Here is a 16358-nt window from a genome sequence, read left to right on the forward strand (position 1 = left end):
CTTGCCACATACCAACCCTGGAGCCCCTGGATTGGGCTATAGAACCACTTTGTAATTTATTTTGGGTTGCTATGGATTTGTTGGCGCAGAGTGGGAGGTGATACAAGGACATTCAGTGTAGGGAGTGGGAGGGTAATAGTAGCGTTGGCTTTCTACTGAAAGGCTAAACAAACTGAACTATCAAGTTTACTACCAAAGTACTATTTTTAATCCAACTTACCAGGAAGGAGACTGCCTTGGTTTTGAATCTTATGTCTGCTGTTAAGTGGCTCTATGACTCTGGGCAAGTCACTTTGTTTTTTTTTTTTAAATAGAATGACGGAAGAGGGCTAGATGATCTCTGAGGTTCCTTTCCTCCCTAAGATTCACGATTTCAAATTCCAAACTCACTCTGAATCAGATCTAGTCTCTGGTTACCCTTGTAGCTATCACATATATAGATCTATTTAATCTACTTGCAAATCACCTTTTCCAGTCTCCCTATTTCTGTAACAAATACTTGTATAAACCTGAAACAATTTTTTTTTAAATGCAGATCCAAGTGCTTTGAGTACCACAAGAGCACTTCCGAGGTTTCCTGCAAGCTGTCTGTGTTCAGCAAACTACTCACTGGCTGCCATATTTTATGAAACTGATTTGCTTTTGCAGACAGTTGGCAATTTTAATGATGGGTTTCTTGAGGGAGGTTTTCAAGCTATGAAATACAAATTAAAATATTAAGTAAAACAATGCTGATATGAAATATTTTGCCCTGTGAACCTAGGTTGTGTTTTTCAGCAAAGTGTATTTTATACCCTTTGGTGGTATGCAACAGCTGGAAGCCAGTCATTTATTTGAGGAACTTTCACTTAGAGGAAAACCTGTGACTTCAATTCCTCACACTTTATCAATTTGTTGTGAAAAGCCCACACATTCGTACTGTGTTGAATGTCTCTGAGGAGAGGGTGGAGCTGTGCTTCTGGGAGGTGAGAGGGCAGCCAGAGGCGGGGAACTGCAGGCGTCCCGAGGACCATGGAATCCTCTCCTTTCTGTTGCCCCCTGCTCCTCCTCCTCCACCGCCTCCTCCTCCAGTCACCTGCCCACCAAAGATAAGAGTAACAAAGGATCTACACTAGGAAGAAAGTTTTTTCAAACCTAGCTCTGGACTTGAATTATTAAGAAAGCTAAAAAAAAAAAAAAAATCACAATTTGGGCTTAGAGTAGAGATGGTATTTTTCCTACTTTAGAGTGACTACTGAATCCTTGAGAAAAATCAGCTATCTGGGATTTATCTAGCAATTCTAATCCTATATGCTATCAGGTATGGGATGTGACTGAGACTCAAGATTATGCAGCTATATTATAAAGCCCAAGTTTAGATTTCAGATATATCCACCCCAGGACCTGGTAACAGGAGGTACAATTACATACACTTTTCAGGTATTTATTTAAGGGTTTGAAGTATTTTGTTACTAAATGGGAGGCAGCATAGTACCTCCCTAATGAGAAATATTTCATGGGCCCCTCCAGCCCCACTGAGACAAAGGGCAGAGTAACAGAAGTGCTGAGGACTTTTTTCCAGAGACCTATCCCATTTTTCCAGCCTTTAATATAGCACATTTAATGGGCTGGATCTCCAGTATGTGGTGTCACTGCCCAGGGACCACAGCTAAACCTAACATGCTGTCACAGTGACATGCTGGACACCCAGTCTTGGGTGGACCATCTCTTAAGGATGCGTCAAGTGAAAAATATTACCATGTGAACTGCTAAGATTTTTATCAATCCTGCTGCTGCCGAGTCTCCACATTTCCAGAGGTTTGGTTTTCTCTTCAGTGGCAAAACACAGTGGTCTGTGACCCCTTGAAACTCTAGGGAGCATGTTGCTGCCTGTTTTCTTGCACAGGAGTGCCCTGCAGTCCCCTGAACAGTGACCTATCCCAGGTCTTCTGTGCACTTTCATATAGGATCTCGGCTAGTCCTTCAACATCCCAGGAAGTAGAAATCACTGCCTTCATTGTACAGATGAGGAGACGGAGGTATGAAGTGATTAAAGGACCAGTCAGGTCATGCAGCTGGTACCCAGTTGGGGACTGAATCCATACCTGATCTCAAAACCCAACCCCTTTCTTCTACATTACATTTCCTCCCTGAAGCAGACACTACTGGCAGCCCACCCAGATCCCTCTCCCTGCCAGGGTACCCATGTTCCAGCTCTTGTGCCTGTTGGCTGTTCACAGCTTAACAACTGACACAAAAGGTTGGCCTCCTTGACTCAAAGCAGGACAAACTCCATGCAATTCCTACTGCAGAGCTCTGGGAGGGACTAGCCTTCACTCCTTCCTCACTGGACCCTGCTTTCCTTTCCTCTTTTCCCCCTCAGGAGCACATCCTCAAATCACATGCTTTGGAATCTCAGTTGAAGACTGCTTTTAGGGGATGGGACCTAGGGTGCTTTCTTTTCAGCTTCGAGTTGTCCTAACTCCAACCCTATTCTCTGGGTTTTGTTTTGTTTTGTTTTGTTTTGTTTTGTATTTTTTTTCCTATTTGTGAACCCATTTAAGTAAAGACATTCCATTTTTACCTCAGTCATCTGTTCTCCGTAAGCACTAATCCCTATAGGGAAAATAATTTCTTACATCTAATTCAAGTCCTTTCAGTTGCAGCATTAGCCCACTTTTTCTCAGAAGAAAAACCAAGCAGTCTTTTATCTCTGATGCAATTAGTGGAAGACTAGAAATAGCCATCCTTTCTCTTTCTGGTTTTCTACATACCAGAATATAAGCTGGAAGATGGCAGGGCCTCTTCTCTTTACTGCTGTACTCCTAGCAGGGAGAAAAGCATCTGCTGTAGAGTAGGTAGGGCCTCTGCACAGTTCATGAACGAAGTAGGTGGGAATACCCCAACACAGGAACTAGGCATTCCCCAGTGTAGGGAGTAATTATTCTCTCTGGCTACTGCCCTTGCATCCAGTGGCCTCCCAGTGTGCAGATGCTGAAACTGTCAGTTCTGATGAACCAGGTAAGGCTCTACAGGAGGTCTGCTCTCGGAAGGCTCCTGCAGCCAGGCTGCACTGCCTCTTGTTAACTGGCATCATGCTATGGCTTGTTATTAAAGCAGCAGTGACACTGCAGGAATCCTTAGAATTTTTCCTTAGTTGGACCCTTATCATCTCTCACCCAAGCCTTCCTTCCCAATTGGTAAAACAAAATCTTGGTCATGACCCACTGCATTGATATGGTAATTCAGGGCTTAAAGACCACTGGGTTATCTCTGAAAACATCCAGGGTTTCCAGGTATTTCCCCGTTCTTCTTTAGCAAATCACTATTATCAGCCCACATTGCACCTCGGCTCACATTAGTTTGTTACTGAAGTTCCTCTTCAAACCACACACCAGCCTAAGAGGTTTCAGCAGTGTTCCTTCCCTTAGAATTTTTTTCAGAGAAGAGTACCAGCAAGTCAATTTCACTTCAATTTCCCGCTCTCCAGCCAACCTGGACACGTCTGGAAATTTATAGTGATTTTTGGATGGAGAGTATCCATACTAGGATAGGCTTGTAATGTTCCATTCAGTACGCATTTATTTTATGTTTCCAGCATGCCTAGGCTAAATGGCAAATGCATGCACTGGAGCTATTATAGTGCAGATGATTGCTTTTCTACTATTAGCTGGAAATGATTGAGAAGATATCCATCATGTTAAACAACAAGATATTTGGCTGTCACCTCATTACTCAGCTCTGCTCAACTAGAATTCTATAATTCTAGATTTCTTCTAAGTGTGACTGCAAAGCCCCAAGATTTAGTAATACACATATAGTCAAAAGACTACAATAGAATGACCTGTTCAGAAAACCATGAACTGACTCCTGTACAGAATAGGGAGGGGCTCAGACCACCATGGAACAAAGTAAGCACACCTGTTTGCCCCTTAGGGCACTACCGCTTTTGCATTAGTCAGGTGTAAGGTAGAATCTAATTATATAGACCCATTTAAGTGTTGAACAAAAGCAACCCTGGGAAAGCTACTATTGCCATTTTAAGGCATCTAAATTATGTTGTCAGTGTTTAATGTAGGATTAAGAATATTACACTGTTTTCTCAACAAGAGAGGACTTACAACATAAGAAAACAGTTCAGCTTCTCTCCTATAGAGAAAAGCGGTTGGATTTCCTTCCCTGGTGATGTTAAAAGTCAGACAAGGAGGTTTCCAAGTTACAGACCCTAGGTGAGAAATGAGGAGGAGTGTTGGGCATTAGTCTTCTGTTCCCAATCTTGTCTTTTTAACAAGAATCTGGGTGAAGCTACAGAAGATGCATTTATCCAATAATGCAGACAGATATGGCTAACACACTGGACAAGATAACTTGTATTCAGTACATGCTAGAACACTGAGATGGAACTAAATAAGGGAAAATCTAATAGACATAAAGCAGTCCTACACTCAGGTTACTAAGTCACCTGCCCGAGTAAGCAGTCCATAAAAAAGGGCATGGAGATTTTATGAGCCAGCACTGGACACACATGCTAAACGTGGTGCATCCTTTTTTTTTTTTTTTTTGAGATTTGAATACTTTTAATTTTTAGACATAGGAATTGGGAGAAATGAGATTTGAATTCATTTTTAACACCCAGTATATTTCATTCCTTTTTTTTAAATCCCATTTGCTTGTGTTTTAATAATACAAAGGGGGAGAGAGTCTGTTGCACCCAGTGGATAGAATGAGAATGAAATTAGCTGGTGACCCCAGTAGAAGTGGATAAGAATGGAATGAGCAGGGGAAGACCAAGTTTGAAGAGAAACAACACTGTATTGAAAAGGAGGGTGGACTCTTCAATACGAGATCAGAATATTGGGAGGTGCATCCTTTTAGGAAGGATCTGCGCATAGCAGCTAGACCTAGAACAAGGAGCCATGTTTACATTAGTTAGAATACATCTGTAGTATTATGTACCTTTTAGATGTATTTATATTTAAATGTATTTATAAAACTCACTTTATATAGACATTACACACTAGAGTAAATCTAGGTGAAGGCAACCAGGATGTGTAAGCATCTGAAAAATATACAAATATGAGGAACAGCCACAGAAACTGAGGACTTCTAAACAGATGATTTGGAGAAAAGATGTGACAAGCATCTTTCAATGCGTAAAGCCTTAAGGGCTGCCACTGGCAAAATGTGGTACAATTTGAGCATTAGAATTAATACCTGATAGTAATATACTATAACTAATTAAATAATAAAATAACCCATGAGCCAATACTAACAGCAAATATCTAAACCTTAGATTCTAAGGGCTAGCAGATGGAAAAGAGAGTAAAGTTCTTTTTAATAGACAGTTGAAGCTACATCACTTTAGGTCTAGTACAGAGAAGAACCTGCTGACAGTTAATAAACAATAAAACCACAGGGCAGAATTAACTCAAGCATTTTTAAAGATCCTCACAGTCTGCTAAATAATTGTGCGCTCTTATTCATAGAATATAAACCTTTGCTTCCCCTCTAGTAAGAGTGGGAATTAACATTTACTGAATGTCTAATGGTTATCAAGCAAATATTTTACATAATCTTTCCAATAACTCAGTGAGATAAGTATTACTATCTTTGCTTTAGAGAAAAACAAAGGTGCGGTAACCTATCCAATGTGACACAGATAGCGTCACAGCTGGGATTTGAACCTCGGTATGTTGAACTCCTTCCACCACACCACAGCATACATATCACACGTGGAGTGGTTGCAGGAGACCCTGGAGCTGCCACAGCTCCTTAAGTTGGTGTGTCATGGCCCCTTAATGGTTATGCTTTCCTTATCTACTTGGCCAGAAAGGGAAACTATTACTGTCATTCCTCTGGATTGTAAGAGGAAGACTGAGGTACTCTTCTAAAAGTCTATGGTTAAATGAGTCTGAATTGGGTGAGATGTCTCCTCCCCCTCCCCTCCCACAGCCACCCTTGTTTGCCCTTCTGTTGAATATGAATCATTTACCTGAATCAGTTCACTTTGTTATCTTCTTCTTTTTCAGAGACTGTTTACCTGACCACTTAGGAACCAGGATTCCCTGGTCGTCTAGTATAATTGGGGAAAAACCTGACACTGCTGATAACATCTACAAATTCAAACATACCAATGAGTGATTTCAAGGATGAAGGAAAGTGCAGTCATAGAAGACACATGGCTGTCCTGTTGTCACTGTTTTGTGTTAGAAGAGTAAGAACATTTAAATTACAGCGCATAGTCCTAGACTGATCTTCCCCTTATTTTAAAGTGTGACTTAAGTCTAAGGAACTTTCTAGGTTTTGTGTATAGACATAACATAGAATCTTCTGACCTTCTGCTCATGTCTCCTAAGGCCAGAGAAGGTAGTTGGGATTTAATCTTTCTTTAGCATATGTAAAAATAAAATATTCATATATCTGTTTGTTTTCAGACCACTGATTTTAGCTGCCTCTTAATCCTGGAGTTTCCTGAGACAGTCACTTTGTCCCCTCTATTTATCCATTTCACAAGTATCTCCTGAGCCCCTGTGTGCTGCATGTCAGGAGTACGGCAATGAAACAGACAGACACAGCTCTTGCCTTCATTAGGGCTCAATGACCTGGCTCTAGAGACAGACATGAAACAAAAAATTATACAAGCAGAGATTCACACTCAACAAATAGTCCACATCTCTCTACAGCATCCAGCACAGAGCTTGGCACATGATAGGTACTTCTACATGGATATGTGAGCGTTTCTGTGACATATGCAGAAAAACTGACCAGCTGAGTTCATCCTAGCATCAAGAACTCAACGCTTTGAGTTTCAGAATGGGGTAAAACATGAAAAATCAGGAGATCTGTGTTCTAGTTCCTGCCTTCCCACTAACTACTAGAATTTTCTTGGGTAAGTCACTTAGTTTCTCTGAGCCTGCTTCCCTACTTGCAGAATAAAGTCTAAGTACCAGGACCCCTCATTAAAAGTAAAATGGCTAGCCCAGGTTCACCTACCTTGCCAGAAAGACAAGGAATAGCCGAAGCTGAGGTCTTCCTTAAACAAATGGCTCTAGCATAGGGGTCTGTGTCAAAGTCAGCTGCTGGGAAGATGGATTGGCATCTGGAAGGGATGAATTCCCTGGACCATGACACTAATAGTCCATGTCTGAACATGGGAAACACTGCACTTGACTTACCACCCACTGACTATTTAAAGAGGAACACGTTTTATACACTAGGAACACTAGGTTATATTTCTAGACAACAGGTCAGAGGAGACAGGAAATTACAGAAATGTTTTTTGTTTGTATGTTTTTACAAGTGGAAAAAAAAAAAACAAATTTTCCATCCACTCCGATAGTCAGTAGAGAATGGCTTAAAAACTTGAGGGCAGTTGTCAGAACTACCTCGAAATAACCTTGAGCACTAGTCTAAAGCATGATTAGGGTGATTTGGCACCATCATTTCAGCAAGTTAGGGGCACAGTCCCCACACTAAGGTCTAAATGGTTTTTTTTCTCCCAGTAAGAAAAAAATAGAAAAAATCCTAATGAATGCAGATCATCTGTAAAAGAAATACCTATAACTTAGAAAACTAAAATGAAGCAATGACACAGCCAGCTTCTGAGCCTGAAGGAGCAGGCCAAAATACTAGGTCTGGATAAACTAGGGACAAATAATCTTCGGAAACCCAGAACTTAATTAACAATATCACTAATACGCAGCAAAAGATCATTTCATACTCTTTGGATTCTGGAGTAAGCAAAGGAGAGTAGGCTCAGACATGGACCCTTTCTTCCCTCTGCTACAAATTCCGGCGGTTGCATTCCTCAACTAGCTGGGGCAAATACACAGAACCTTTGCTACAGTTTCTTGTCTTTTGCTTTCCCATCAGAGCTACTAACTTTTGCTTACTTGCTCCAAAATGTTAGAAAGCAAGTGGCCAGGCTTTCTTACACAACAACTACATCCTTCATATACAACTGTCTGGTCCTCCTGTCTCTCAGCAACTGAGCCCCCGTAATCTGGCCAGAGGAAAGCATCATTTCCATTAGAGTCCCTTTGGATAAGAGACTGCTGTCAAGCAGCATCTCTGTGGCCATTTCCCAAACCAAAACCATTAATTTTGGCCTAACTTTGAGAAGCTCTTCTCAAATCATTGTAAATTGAGCCAACCATAGCCACTAAGGTCTCAGGACACTATTCCAACTCAACCTCCCTGAGATCCATCCTCCAAGAAGGCATAACAGCCCAAGAAGCCCAGGTGGGGCATCTCAGAAAGAGAAGAAACCTAGACTTCTTTACTACTCAGCCTTTCTACTTCTGTTAAACTCTCCCAACGTGAGAGGTCAGCCTCAACCACCGCGGTCTTCCATCCCCTCAGAACAGATCTCATGCTGGGACATACCTCCTCCAGCCCTGTTCTTTCCCTCTTGGATGGCACAAAGAGACAACTGGCTCCTGAAGGTAGGATCCATAGTGAGAGAAATTCTCTAGGGGTACCTCTCCAGGGGTGGTTAAGCCAACAAGAAGTCTCAGGGGAAGGAAGGTTAGGACTTTGTCCTACCTTGTCACTGTCCACTGTGTTCTGAGAGGTCCTAGAAGCAATGGAGATGGTGTCTGGTTGGCTGCTCCCATCCCCCTGGCTGTCAATATCCTCCACTCCATCCCTGCAGGAAGAAGAGAAAAAAAACAGGGGTGGGGGTGGGGGGAACCACTGTGGGTTTAGAGCGCACAAGGATTTCCGGCTGGGTGGGCAGAGCAGCGCCTCAGTACTTTCTAGCAGGGATTTGTCTAAAATTATCCTGCTAAAGAGAATGGCCCTATGTGATTTTCAGTGATGTCACTTCTTGCACTTAGTAAACACATAATCACTATGTTGATAACTAAATGCAAAATGACCCTCCTCCCCAAAACTTCTCCAGCCTATGCTGCAGAAGGGGTATATGTAGATGTGAAAAATATATATATATGTGTGTGTGTGTGTGTGTGTGTGTGTGTATTTATATTACTGGGAATGGGTCTGTAACAGGCAGTAGGAAGATATAGATCCTACTTAGAGCCTAGGCATCTATTTAGGTGATTAGGTCATTTCTAATAATCACAAGTTCAGGGTATTCAAGTTTTTGTACATACTGTAATTAGGATGAGGGTTCATTTACAGCTGGCCTATAAAGAAAACAAAAGTGATAATATTTCTTTTTTTTATTTTTATTTTTTGAATGGAGTCTCATTCTGTCACCTAGGCTGGAGTGCAGTGGCGTGATCTTGTTTCACTGCAACCTTTGCCTTCCAGGTTCAAGCGATTCTCCTGCCTCAGCCTCCCAAGTACCTAAGATTCCAGGCACCTGCCATCGTGCCCGGCTAATTTTTGTATTTTTTTGTGGAGACAGGGTTTCACCCTGTTGGCCAGGGTGGTCTCAAACTCCTGACCTCAGGTGATCCACCCACCTTGGCCTCCCAAAGTGCTGGGATTACAGGTGTGAGCCACTGTACCTGGCCAAGATTTCTTTTAAACTTGTGTTTCTTCTCTTCAAGAAAATAGATTGAGTGGAATATTACCTCCAGGGAGTATTATCATTGGAAAATTCCTGATATTGGACCCTCAACTCCTGGGTGTGGAAGAGGAATTTATTGACTTCCTCTGGGTGAGTTTTGAGGATCTCATGCATATTTATAATGATTTCTTATCAATACAAAAGGCCAAGGCATTTTCTCAAAGATTGGAGAACAGTCACAGGTTCCACAGCAGCTTTGGAGCCAGCTGTGCTTCTGAGTGTCAGCTAAGAGTCTCCTGAGTGTACTCCTAGCATTTAGATCCCTTGCTGGGCCCTGTACCATACAGCTGTCCCACTCCCATGTTCTTTCAGCTCTCCAGCTGTAGAACTGTGACCTCATCCTATACTGAGCCCACAGCCATGGCCAAGAAGGACTGGATGTCTGGAAACTAGTGAAGGCTGCAAGGTCTGTGCCTGGAAAAGCTGGTAGCAATGTAGGGTTGGGGTTGGGTGAATTAGCGCAGGAAATGACAGCTCTTCCCATGGACGCTTTTCCAAAAGACACCCTGATGATGTTTGTGGAGAAGTAATGGCATCATGGGACAAGGAAACTGACAGCCTGAGAATCCTACCACATGAACAGAGTGACACAAATAACGAATTCACCTCAAAGGGTCTAAATGATTACACTCTGGTGTATGTGTGAGTGTATGTAGATGTGTGTGTATGCAAATACCCATGCATGTGCACATGTATACACACAATGTCTATTCATCATAAAAAGTATTTTCACCCACCCAGAACACTTCTAAGTCAGCTGCTCTCTCACCATCATTTCTGGGCTTAGGAAATGCCAATTTATTTTAATAACACAAGCCACACATTTGTAGGCAGGAAAATCTGCTGTAAAAAGAATTTATGTGACGCATTTCAAAACCAAAAATAAAGGACTTTTAGATCATCTGTCATTTTGGATTATCTGGGTGAGCGCTCTCCACCATGTGTAGACAGTTGAGAACTGGCTGTACTTTCTGCTTCCCACTATTATGGCCCATTGTGGGCCCTTCTGGTCTACTCCAGATGAAGCCACTTCTGGGGGATGTGGGGAGCCCACCTAGGAGTGTAGGTAGCATTCCCCAACCAATGCACTCCTCTATAAACTGTCTCCATATCCAGGAACCTAAGCTACTGGAATTAAAGACTGCCTGGCTATTCTCTGAAGAGTATGCCAAGGTTTCTCACCCACCCATCACAGGACAAGAGAAAAGGTGAGAGCAGAGAAAAGGGCATTTCCAAGATATGCCTTTCTCATGTTCTAGAAATGCTCAAACTCTCCTACTATAGGAAAAAGAGGCTATTTCAAGGTAAATAACCCTAGTGAGCCTCACCTGAGTATCCTCTCTATAGTCCTAGACCATAATTTCTTTATAACTGTTTCCTTTCTAACTTCTTTATTAAAGTAGGGATTCCCTGAAGCACGACCTGTCTCCACTGCCAGACTTTAGTCCATCCCCTCCTTACCTGGACTCTGGACATAGACAACTGAAGTCAGAATGATCCCTCCCCCAGAGTAGTTATAATTCGTCCATGCAGCACTGAGGAGGCGACCTTATCCTGGTCATGTAGGTCTTGGGGCTTCTGCCCCGTGGAAGTTTCTCTACCATAGTTATACGCTTCTTTTGGCTACCACCTTGCTCAGGACTGCTGCTGCTTCATAGGCCCTTAAATGGCTCCCTACCCTGCTTGTCCTGGTTGGTGTCTAAGGGTGAACTAAATCCTCCAGATTTATTCCATTCATGTACAGGGGAGGAGGGAAGAACCTGTTACCACCAATGACCATCTCTGCTAGAACCCTGGGCTTTTTTTTCTTCAAAATTTATGTGAAGTTTTTGTATGCTTTCTTCGGAAGTGTCCCCCAAAAGAGTTATTATAAGTGTAGGTGTCACATGGAGACTTGGGAAAGAAATACTTAAGAAGTCATCCACGGGTTTAGAGGAAACTGGGATTCAGAAGGGTCCAGAAAGACATAAGAAATATGTCCTCTTCTGCCCAATGACATTGCTTATCATAGGTGAGTGAAGGTGAGGTCTCTGTGGGGGTTGCAGTAAGTTGCAATGAAACCACCACTCCACACATTACAGTACACAAAGCTCTTTCACTATCTAATATCTAGCCAGCCCAGAGAATCTACTCCACTCTAGGGCTCATCTCAAGTTCCCTTTCTTTGAATTCTTATAGAATTTATGATCCCTATGGGTGGTTCTGGTCTATTTCATGTGTGAGACATGACTATTAGATGGCTTTTAAGGGAATTGACTCATCTTACACTTCCTTTTATCTTGCAGCACCTAGCAGAGTGTTTATTAAATAAGAGGTGCTCAATGAAGCCCTGTTGAATTTGACACTGGTGAGATGCTTAAAGATGAGATGACTCATCCTAGGTGGAACTCACAGGCCTTCCTGGAGAGTGCCACCTGCAGGGCACATCCCCCTCCAGAAGCAAAGATTCATCCCATTCCCGCACCCAGAAGCCTGGGAGGCAGGCAGTGCTGGAGGGAGAGGCGCTGGTTACCTCTTACTATTGTTCCTCTGTTTGGCTGGTGTTTTGGGGAGCTGAAGTGGCTCCTTTAAAGCTCCTTTCAGGTGAATGATCCTTTCTTGAATCACTTCTCGAATGTTCTTGATCCACTCCTGCTTGGTTTCGATGTTGGAGGCCTGGAGTGCCACAGGGAGAAAGACTGAGAATCCCAACTCCCATCATCTTGCCAAAAACAGTTCTCAATCCTCCACCTGCAGTCTTCATCCATTATTTTCAAGGATTCCAAATGTTTGGGGAATTTATTTTTCATTTCATACTTATGACTTTTCAATACCAGAAACAGGCTTCTTCAACTCCCAGGGCAGTGCTCTGACCTCAAGACTCAATGCAGAATTACTTGTACAGGAGTAACTGTCAAAGTATTTCATAACCCGGCCGGGCATGGTGGCTCAAGCCTGTAATCCCAGCACTTTGGGAGGCCAAGGTGGGTGGATTACGAGGTCAAGAGATCGAGACCATCCTGGTCAACATGGAGAAACCCCGTCTCTACTAATACAAAAAATTAGCTGGGCATGGTGGCGCGTGCCTGTAATCCCAGCTACTCAGGAGGCTGAGGCAGGAGAATTGCCTGAACCCAGGAGGCGGAGGTTGCGGTGAGCCGAGATCGCGCCATTGCACTCCAGCCTGGGTAACAAGAGCGAAACTCCGTCTCAAAAAAAAAAAAAAAAGTATTTCATAACCCATAAAGCACTGACCAATCCTGATATCTGCCCTGGAGCTGGAACAGTATCTGAAGGTTCCCCCGGGACAGGGATTAACACTTGGGTTGCTAGATCCTGGGACGTTCTAGCAGGCACTGGGAGAGGCAGTATCTACTTCCCAATCAGTATGGATATATGTCAGGATGTTCACCTAGCATGGATACACAAACTTGTACTGACTAGAAGTCAACCCTGGGTTTGCGGCAAGCTAACTTCTGTTAATTGAAGGCACTGCTATCATTTTATGATGATCCCATTTGTCTTGGTAGAATTTTTTTCTGGTAATTCTGCCTCCCAACAGGTAGCAGCTATGCTGGCAATGCAGAGTGAACAAGTGTGAAGCTTTTATCGGGGCTGGACCATTTTCTCCTAGGTGCTGGGCACTTTCCTGACAAGTAAATGACCGCTGGGAGCTCCATTATCTGCATGATTGCTGCTCAGCCACGCTAACATCACTGCTGTACCCCAGAGAGCTGCAATGACTCAAGGCTGTCCTCTGGTGAAAGACCCCTCTTGACACTTCTCTCCATCATTATGGTCCCCATGCTAATGTGATTTACTAGAGGTTTAAGAATGTAGGTTCCCAGGGAATAAGATCCATATCCTGTACAGTTATCCCCCACCACACTAGGCACTATATCTTTTATACAGAAGCTATTTAGGAAAAAATGTCAAATTATTGTGGAGCAAATCAAGGTGACTTTTATCAAAGGGTCAATTGTTCTTGCCATCTGAAGGAAGACATATGGACACAGCACAGTTTAAGTAGGCCTTGCTGAGGTGGCCCTGCAGGCCACTCCCTGCTCTCTTCCCTCTTGGTCACACATGTGCATGCACTTGAGGAGACCATGTGTCTTTGAGGTTCTGGGTCTACCTTCATGACAGAATTTGTTTCTCAATACCCAAGGGATGCTGCCATTCCCAAGAGAGGCCCATAGCCCAGTAGAGTCTCTGGGCCTTAACTTTCAGGTGTCAACTGCCCACCCCCTACCTTCTACTACCTCCAACCCTGGTCTTGTGCCTAGCAGAGAGCAGTACTTACTTTCAGCACTGTTTTATTGTCTGAGGATGGGGTGCGCCCAGACCACAAGGCAAATTTGCAGGGGTCGCCCTCCACGTGCTCGGTCACACCCAGCTCTGAGGTCTGTAGACAGGAAATGCCTGTGAGAGGCGGGGAAGGGGAGGGCAGTGGGGAAACTTAGGGCTGGGGTGGGAAGGGAAAGGCAACAAAGAGGAGAGGACCGAGGGAGGGGCTTCTGTCAATCAAACTTTAACAGATTGGATATTCTGTTCATCTACCCAGGATGGAAGGACCTACAGGCACGTGCCTGATTAGCAGGTACCAGGGAGGGAAGGTGAAGAGGGAGGTGCTAAAAGCAAACAGAAAGAAGAACTGTGAACTCTAAAATGCAGACATGGGAGGTGAGGGAGGGTGCTTTCCAAATAGGAGGCATTTTCATTTGTCCAGGATGGTTTTGGTGTGGAGGCCAGGGAGGAGATGAGATGAGTGTGTCCAGATCCCTTCTTGCCCATGAGCTCTATGAAAGCAGGGAGTCTTGTCTTACCCCACCTGCCCCACCTACCAGTAGCTTGTTCTTGTAAACGTATTTCGTGTGTCCTGTAGAGTCTTTGATCTCCTTGCTAAAAACCAAGGAGATCTCAAAGAGGAACAAGTGCCGCTCCCGCCCCTTCCGGATCAGCGACTTTGGGTCCCACACTTGAAAGGCATCCTGAAGAATCAACTCCCCCTGCACGTCCAGGTTCTCGTCGAACCCTGAAAAACACCCATTTCCACCCTGTGGAGTTTCTCTACTGCCAGTCGGGGACCACGTTCCACTCCCCTTTTGGAGAAAGGCCTCTCTTACTGTTAGTCCTCAGTTCCTACAGGGTTTCTCTCTCTTTGCTAACTCCAGAGACTCCTGAACACTTCCATAGACATCTCTGAGAACTGCAATTAGATCTCTCCTGCCCAATTCCTGCACCGTGGCTTTAATATACATAACCAATATTCATGGAATCTCCTGCAAAGGTCCTATGCAACCTCACATCCTCACACACTCACTGTTGGCTTCCTGCAAGGGCAGATCCCATAGCTCCTTTGTCCTCCACAGCTTTCTACTGTTCCTGATTTGCAGTTATGAGTGGGGCTGAGGACAAACACTGCCTGACTGAGTGTCTTCAGCTCCTCTTTATTTGTCATTACCTTAATTCTTTTTTTATTTGGAGACAAAGTCTTGCTCTGTTGCCCAGCTGGAGTACAGTGGCATGATCACGGCTCACTGCAGCCTTGAACTCCCAGGTTCGAGTGATCCTCCTACCTTAGCCTCCCAGGTAGTTGGTCTATACATATGTGCTACCATGCCCAGCTAATTTTTGTGTTTTTTGTAGAGACAAGGTCTCCCTATGTTTCCCAGGCTGGTCTTGGGCTCAAGTGATCCTCCCACCTTGGCCTCCCAAAGTGCTAGGATTACAGGCATGAGTCACTGTGCCTGGCCTACCTTAATTCTTATATTCTATTTCTAGAATTCCTCCCTTTGATTGCTTTGCACAAGCACTTAACAGTTTATATTTACACCACTTTAAGTTTTTAAGAGAGGCTCTCAAATGTTAGTGTGCATAAGAATCACCTGGAGAGCTTGTGAAAGCATAGATTACTGCCCATCCCCAACCTCCCCAGATATTCTGATTCAGTAGGTGTGGGGTGAGTCCATAAATGTCTTCTGATAAGCTCCCAGGTGCTGTTGCTGCTGGTGGTAAACAAAGCACGCATGGAGTAGCTGGATCCAGAGCATAGGTCAGGGATTGACTGGAGGAGCTGGGTACTTGCAGAGGAAAGGAGTTGAGAAACTGTGTCAACAGGAATACATTCAGATGGTTCCTGCTCAGTCTAGGGAAGATAGCCAGGGCTCCTTTGCTCTAAGAATTGAGGCTTCTGGTGCTAAGGATGGTCCAGAAGTATGGAGACCAGATCGAGTCTCCTAAGGTGGTATTGGTGGTACTGGCAGAGTAGGATGGAGTCCAGAAGAGAAAAAATAGCCCATGTGCTTACATACTTGCAAGACTATACACATTTCCTTTAGCACCCATTAAAAATGTTAAATCTTTTTTTTTTTTTTTTTTTTTTTGAGATGGAGTCTTGCTCTATTGCCCAGGCTGGAGTGCAGTGGGATGATCTCAGCTCACAGCAACTTCCACTTCCTGGGTTCAAGTGATTCTCACACTTCAGCCTCCTGAGTAGCTGGGATTACAGGCATGTACCACCATGCCTGGCTAAGTTTTGTATTTTTAATAGAGATGGGGTTTTGTCATGTTGGCCAGGCTGGTCTCAAACTCCTGACCTCAAGTGATCCATCCACCTTGGTCTCCCAAAAAAAAATGTTAAATCTGAACTCATCTAACAAATTCCGCCCCAATATGTCTGCTCTGCCCACTCATTTTGCAGTGTTAAAGACCACTTTACTGGAATCGTACTCTACAGGTTTCTCATCCTAAGAAGATAGTTCCAGCTGACTGAAGTCTTATCAGAGTTTTTTGGCTGGACTTACTAACCTTCTAGGAGGACAAAATGCTGGTTGCACGAGAATGTGAAGGTATTTAATGCCAC

At 43.7% G+C, this 16358-nt stretch overlaps 1 protein-coding gene across 18 annotated transcripts in view; it reads right to left on the minus strand.

The window, feature by feature from the left end:
• KALRN (kalirin RhoGEF kinase) overlaps positions 1–16358 on the minus strand; it is a 699137-nt gene that overhangs the window by 221420 nt on the left and 461359 nt on the right. For all 18 annotated transcript variants that reach the window (XM_021673991.2, XM_021674000.2, XM_064362131.1 and 15 more), the window contains exons 30-33: positions 14338–14528; positions 13797–13898; positions 12027–12169; positions 8524–8626 (exon numbers count right to left, since the gene is read on the minus strand). In XM_021673991.2, the coding sequence (XP_021529666.2) occupies positions 8524–8626; positions 12027–12169; positions 13797–13898; positions 14338–14528 (539 nt within the window). The remainder of the gene's footprint in view (positions 1–8523; positions 8627–12026; positions 12170–13796; positions 13899–14337; positions 14529–16358) is intronic.

This window comes from Aotus nancymaae, unplaced genomic scaffold (assembly GCF_030222135.1).
Source record: "Aotus nancymaae isolate 86718 unplaced genomic scaffold, 86718_ANA_hifiasm-v0.15.2.pri h1tg000046l, whole genome shotgun sequence".
NCBI classification, from domain to species: domain Eukaryota; kingdom Metazoa; phylum Chordata; class Mammalia; order Primates; family Aotidae; genus Aotus; species Aotus nancymaae.